Source organism: Octopus sinensis, linkage group LG22 (genome assembly GCF_006345805.1).
Source record: "Octopus sinensis linkage group LG22, ASM634580v1, whole genome shotgun sequence".
In the NCBI taxonomy this organism is placed as follows: Eukaryota; Metazoa; Mollusca; class Cephalopoda; order Octopoda; family Octopodidae; genus Octopus; species Octopus sinensis.
In genome coordinates, this window is record NC_043018.1 from 20665508 (window position 1) to 20671954 (window position 6447).

Sequence of the window (6447 nt, forward strand, 5' to 3'; positions counted from 1 at the left end):
GGGTCGTGATGGTGGTGGTGGTGGTATGTGATGATCATAATAACTGCAATCTCGACTGAAGTATCTTTGTAATAACAAAGTGGGGGAAACTATATATATATACAACTAGTTTTAAATCTCTGACCGAGAAATATGTACCACACACACACACATATATATACATACACATATAGATACATACGTATATAAACACAACAAACACACATACAAACATGTATACATTCACACACACACATACGTATATATCTTTGCACACATATACAAACATACATCGAGTGTAATCATGTGTGTGCATGCGCGTGTATGTGTGTGAGTGTGTGTGTGTGTGTGTGTGTGTGTGTGTGTAACTTGAAGACAGGAAAATGAACGACGGATTTCCTCTGTTTTCCTTTTGCTTTTTCAAGATGCTGCAGCGGGTTGTGTGCAATTGAAATAGCGTAATATCAGGAGTGGTACCAGTAAACCAACAGCACAGGACAAGTAGCAGATAAATGGACCAAACAGCCAATACACTGGAGAGAAAACAAAACAAAGAGAGAGAAACAACGTTATAATAATAATAATAATAATAATAGTAATGATAATAATAGTAATAATAATAATAATAATGATAATAGTAATAATAATAATAATAGTAATAATAATAATAATAAATAATAATAGTAATAATAATAATAGTAATAGTAATAATAATAATAATAATCATCATCATCATCATCGTTTAGTGTCCGCTTTCCATGCTGGCATGGGTTGGATGGTGCAACTGGGGTCTGGGAAGCCAGAAGGCTGCACCAGGCCCAGTCTGATCTGGCAATGTTTCTACGGCTGGATGCCCTTCCTAACGCCAACCACTCCATAATAATAATATATTTCTTTATATAAACATAGAGGGGACAAACAAGGACAGATAAAGTGATTAAGTCGATTACATCGACCTCCCCCTGTGCGAAACTGGTACTTAATTTATCGACCCCGAAAGGATGATAGGCAAAGTCGACCTTGGTGGAATTTGAACTCAGAACGTAACAACAGACGAAATACCGCTAAGCATTTCGCCCAGTGCGATAACGTTTCTGCCAGCTCACCACCTTAATAATAATAATAATAATGATAATAATAATAATAACATATCTCTTTATTGCCCACAAGGGGCTAAACATAGAGGGGACAAACAAGGATAGACAAAGGGATTAAGTCGATTACATCGACCCCCCAGTGTGAAACTGGTACTTAATTTATTGACCCCGAAAGGATGAAAGGCAAAGTCGACCTCAGCGGAATTTGAACTCAGAACGTAACGACAAGACGAAATACCGCTTAGCATTTCGCCCGGCGTGCTAACGTTTCTGCCAGCTCACTGCCTTAATAATAATAATAAAGAATAAAGTGTTTTGAATGGCACAACAATGCACTATAATAACAACAACAATGGACTAAAATAAGAACTGTTGTAATTGAATCATCCGTAGTCTGATATAATATTTCGGAACACAAAAGTTCCTTCTTCAGATATCCCTAGGAATTGATCCAGTTATTGCTATAATCGATTTTCCAACGGCTTTTTTCTTTTTTTTCGGAAGCATCTCTGCAGTGACCTCATGAAGCTCCTTCCAGAATTCCTCATGAGAAGTGCATGAGGTCTGGCATGTCTCAATCTCATGTGTGCTTCTAAGTTATGTATTATACATGCAGCTTCCTTTTCTTCCCTTCTTTTTTCTCTCTCAATAATAACAATAATAATAATAATAATAATAATAATAACAGTTTCAAATTTGTGGGAGGGGACTAGTCGATTACATGGACCCCAGTATCACAACTGGTACTTATTTTATCATAGGCGTAGGAGTGGCTGTGTGGTAAGTAGATTGCTAACGAACCACATGGTTCCGGGTTCGGTCCCAAGGTGTGGCACCTTGGGCAAGTGTCTTCTACTATAGCCTTGAGCTGACCAAAGCCTTGTGAGTAGACAGAAACTGAAAGAAGCCTGTCGTGTGTATATATATAGATATATATATGTATGTATGTGTGTGTGTATATGTTTGTGTGTCTAACTATAACAACAACAATAACAATTATTATAACAAAAACAACGACAATAATAATAATAATCTTTTATGGTCATTACATGTCACACCATAGCAGACATACAGTGATGAAATTATGTAAAATATTATTTACATTATTTACATTCGACGGATATTTGTCCTCATCTTGTTTGTTGTTAACACAATGTTTCGGCTGATATACCCTCCAGCCTTCATCAGGTGTCTTGCGGAAATTTCTAACCTGGGTTCTCATTCCTAAGGTATTTTTCAATATTATTATCATTATCATTATCATTATTATTATTATTATCATTATCATTATTAATATTGTGTAGTGGTTAAGAGCGCGGGCTACTAACCCCAAGATTCCGAGTTCAATTCCAAGCAGTGACTTGAATAATAATAATAATAATAATAATAATAATAATAGTATCGAAAAATACCTTAGGAATGAGAACCCAGGTTCGAAATTTCCCCATGACACCTTATGAAAGCTGGAGGGTATATCAGTTGAAACATTGTGTTAACAACAAACAAGATGAGGACAAATATCTGTCAAATGTAAATAATGTAAATAATGTGCATAATTCCTCATCTCTTAAATATAGAACTGAAATATTATATAAAATAGTCAAGAAATTCAATTTTATACCCTTACCTGTGCACATAGCTACAGGTCCCAGTGCACGTGCTAGCGCACCCAGAGAGCGGAAGACGCCTACAATGGCTCCTTTCTGGTTAACTTTGCCGTATCTTGAGATCAGAGTTGTTAGACATGGCACCACAGTTGCAGAACCTAAAATTAACAGAATCTCCATAAATAACAATACAAAATAATACAGCCATAGAGATGGCAACAACGATGATGATGGTGATGGTGATGATGTTAGTGAATGATGATGATGATGATGATGATGATAATGAATGATGATGATGATGGTGATGATGTTAGTGAATGATGATGATGATGGTGATGATGTTAGTGAATGATGATGATGATGGTGATGATGTTAGTGAATGATGATGATGATGGTGATGATGTTAGTGAATGATGATGGTGATGATGTTAGTGAATGATGATGATGATGGTGATGATGTTAGTGAATGATGATGATGATGGTGATGATGTTAGTGAATGATGATGATGATGATGATGACAATGATGCTGCTGATAATGGTGGTGCTCTTTTATTCTTTTACTTGTTTCAGTCATTTGACTGTGGCCATGCTGGAGCACCGCCTATAGTCGAGCAAATCGGCCCCAGGACTTATTCCTTGTAAGCCTAGTACTTATTCTATCGGTCTCTTTTTGCCGAACCACTAAGTTACGGAGACGTAAACACATCAGCGTCGGTTGTCAAGCGATGTTAGGGGGACAAACACAGACACACAAACATATACATACATACATACATACGACAGGCTTCTTTCAGTTTCCGTCTACCAAATCCACTCATAAGGCTTTGGTCGACCCGAGGCTATAGTACAAGACACTTGCCCAAGGTGACATGCAGTGGGACCAAACCCGGAACCATGTGGTCCGTAAGCAATCTACTTACCACACAGCCACTCCTACGTTTATGCCGCTGGTGAAGACAACAACGATGACGTTTATGATGACAGTGACAATGATGATAATGACGGAAATAAAAATGAGGATGATGATACATTAATTTATAATGGATGATGTCAGGGGTATCTAGATAGTTCTAGCAAGCCTCAAAGCCCAAGAGCAAAGAACAAAGACGCCACTTGATCTAGTTTCACTTAATGAGTCAGAGGGCAAAATTGGAAGAGAGGTCAATGCCTTTGACCTCTGCAGAGCCTCTGTGGAACTGAGAGGAAAAGCTTAGCCGATGACTCATAGGAAACAAGAGGGAGAGAGAGAGAGAGAGGCAGGGTTGCCGGTTATCAAAGGCTGTTGTCAGGAACGTGACAAAAACTACTCCTGGGGTCAGTCGGTGATGATGTATAAAGACATTCTCTCTCTCTCCAACAACAAAACAGTGATTTGAGCTTCAATTTCAGGAAATCCGTGAAAAGTCACTTTATGAAGCAAACTGGCTTTGCTTCCAGAAACATCCATAAAAGGTCATTAACAAAGGACGAATGATTATATATTGAATTTTGAGATACTAGAAGGCACCAACTCAACTCAGTATCAGAGCGAGCTAGAATCCGCAACTAGTATCACCAAATTCAATGTGTGAATGAAAAGATTGTGTCACCAGCCCCTTCCCACCCGTGTGTAGCCAAAACAAGATGCTGTGGTCATCTACTGAGATAAAATATGGTTATCCGTAATAATGAAGGGTGAAATTAATTAATTTGGAATAATTATCAATTACACCAAGTAGTCTTCGGCATGTAAAAGCCTCATTCGAGGAAAATTTAAGTAATACTAAGCAATAAAGGGTTTAGCAACGAATTGCCTTACCACATACCGAATTTAGAAATAGCAGTCAAAGAGTTATAGCTATTTCTTCTACTAAAAAGGGAGATCTCAGTAAAAACAGCAATTGGAAGGCAGACACAAACAGGTAAGAGAGAATGAATTGACGGCAATCTATCATACAATTTTAAGTTGGTGCCTTCTAGTATCTCAAAATTCAATATATAATCATTTATGATTATAGTATTCTACGCTGAAGAGAAAAGAAGTTTTGGTAAGGTAGAATTATTTAATATTTAATTCTTATGCTTTCCTAAAAACTTGATTTCGAAACGTGCGTCCGTAGATAACTTAAAATTGTATGATAGATTGCCGTCAATTCATTCTCTCTTACCTGTTTGTGTCTGCCTTCCAATTGCTGTTTTTACTGAGATCTCCCTTTTTAGTAGAAGAAATAGCTATAACTCTTTGACTGCTATTTCTAAATTCGGTATGTGGTAAGGCAATTCGTTGCTAAACCCTTTATTGCTTAGTATTACTTAAATTTTCCTCGAATGAGGCTTTTACATGCCGAAGACTACTTGGTGTAATTGATAATTATTCCAAATTAATTAATTTCACCCTTCATTATTACGGATAACCATATTTTATCTCAGTAGATGACCACAGCATCTTGTTTTGGCTACACGCGGGTGGGAAGGGGCTGGTGACACAATCTTTTCATTCACACATTGAATTTGGTGATACTAGTTGCGGATTCTAGCTCGCTCTGATACTGAGTTGAGTTGGTGCCTTCTAGATCTCAAAATTCAATATATAATCATTTATGATTATAGTATTCTACGCTGAAGAGAAAAGAAGTTTTGGTAAGGTAGAATTATTTAATATTTAATTCTTATGCTTTCCTAAAAACTTGATTTCGAAACGTGCGTCCGTAGATAACTTAAAATTGTATGATAGATTGCCGTCAATTCATTCTCTCTTACCTGTTTGTGTCTGCCTTCCAATTGCTGTTTTTACTGAGATCTCCCTTTTTAGTAGAAGAAATAGCTATAACTCTTTGACTGCTATTTCTAAATTCGGTATGTGGTAAGGCAATTCGTTGCTAAACCCTTTATTGCTTAGTATTACTTAAATTTTCCTCGAATGAGGCTTTTACATGCCGAAGACTACTTGGTGTAATTGATAATTATTCCAAATTAATTAATTTCACCCTTCATTATTACGGATAACCATATTTTATCTCAGTAGATGACCACAGCATCTTGTTTTGGCTACACGCGGGTGGGAAGGGGCTGGTGACACAATCTTTTCATTCACACATTGAATTTGGTGATACTAGTTGCGGATTCTAGCTCGCTCTGATACTGAGTTGAGTTGGTGCCTTCTAGTATCTCAAAATTCAATATATAATCATTATGATTATAGTATTCTACGCTGAAGAGAAAAGAAGTTTTGGTAAGGTAGAATTATTTAATATTTAATTCTTATGCTTTCCTAAAAACTTGATTTCGAACGTGCGTCCGTAGATAACTTAAAATTGTATGATAGATTGCCGTCAATTCATTCTCTCTTACCTGTTTGTGTCTGCCTTCCAATTGCTGTTTTTACTGAGATCTCCCTTTTTAGTAGAAGAAATAGCTATAACTCTTTGACTGCTATTTCTAAATTCGGTATGTGGTAAGGCAATTCGTTGCTAAACCCTTTATTGCTTAGTATTACTTAAATTTTCCTCGAATGAGGCTTTTACATGCCGAAGACTACTTGGTGTATTGATAATTATTCCAAATTAATTAATTTCACCCTTCATTATTACGGATAACCATATTTTATCTCAGTAGATGACCACAGCATCTTGTTTTGGCTACACGCGGGTGGGAAGGGGCTGGTGACACAATCTTTTCATTCACACATTGAATTTGGTGATACTAGTTGCGGATTCTAGCTCGCTCTGATACTGAGTTGAGTTGGTGCCTTCTAGTATCTCAAAATTCAATATATAATCAAAAT

The 6447-nt window shown here is 36.8% G+C and overlaps 1 protein-coding gene across 2 annotated transcripts in view; it reads right to left on the reverse strand.

Moving 5' to 3' along the window:
• Positions 1-245: 245 nt before the first annotated feature.
• The window catches only part of LOC115223328 (major facilitator superfamily domain-containing protein 10), a 71736-nt gene continuing 65534 nt past the window's right edge, over positions 246-6447 (reverse strand). For both annotated transcript variants that reach the window (XM_029793848.2, XM_036512197.1), the window contains exons 12-13: positions 2704-2841; positions 246-512 (exon numbers count right to left, since the gene is read on the reverse strand). In XM_029793848.2, the coding sequence (XP_029649708.1) occupies positions 400-512; positions 2704-2841 (251 nt within the window). In that variant the 3' untranslated portion in view covers positions 246-399. The remainder of the gene's footprint in view (positions 513-2703; positions 2842-6447) is intronic.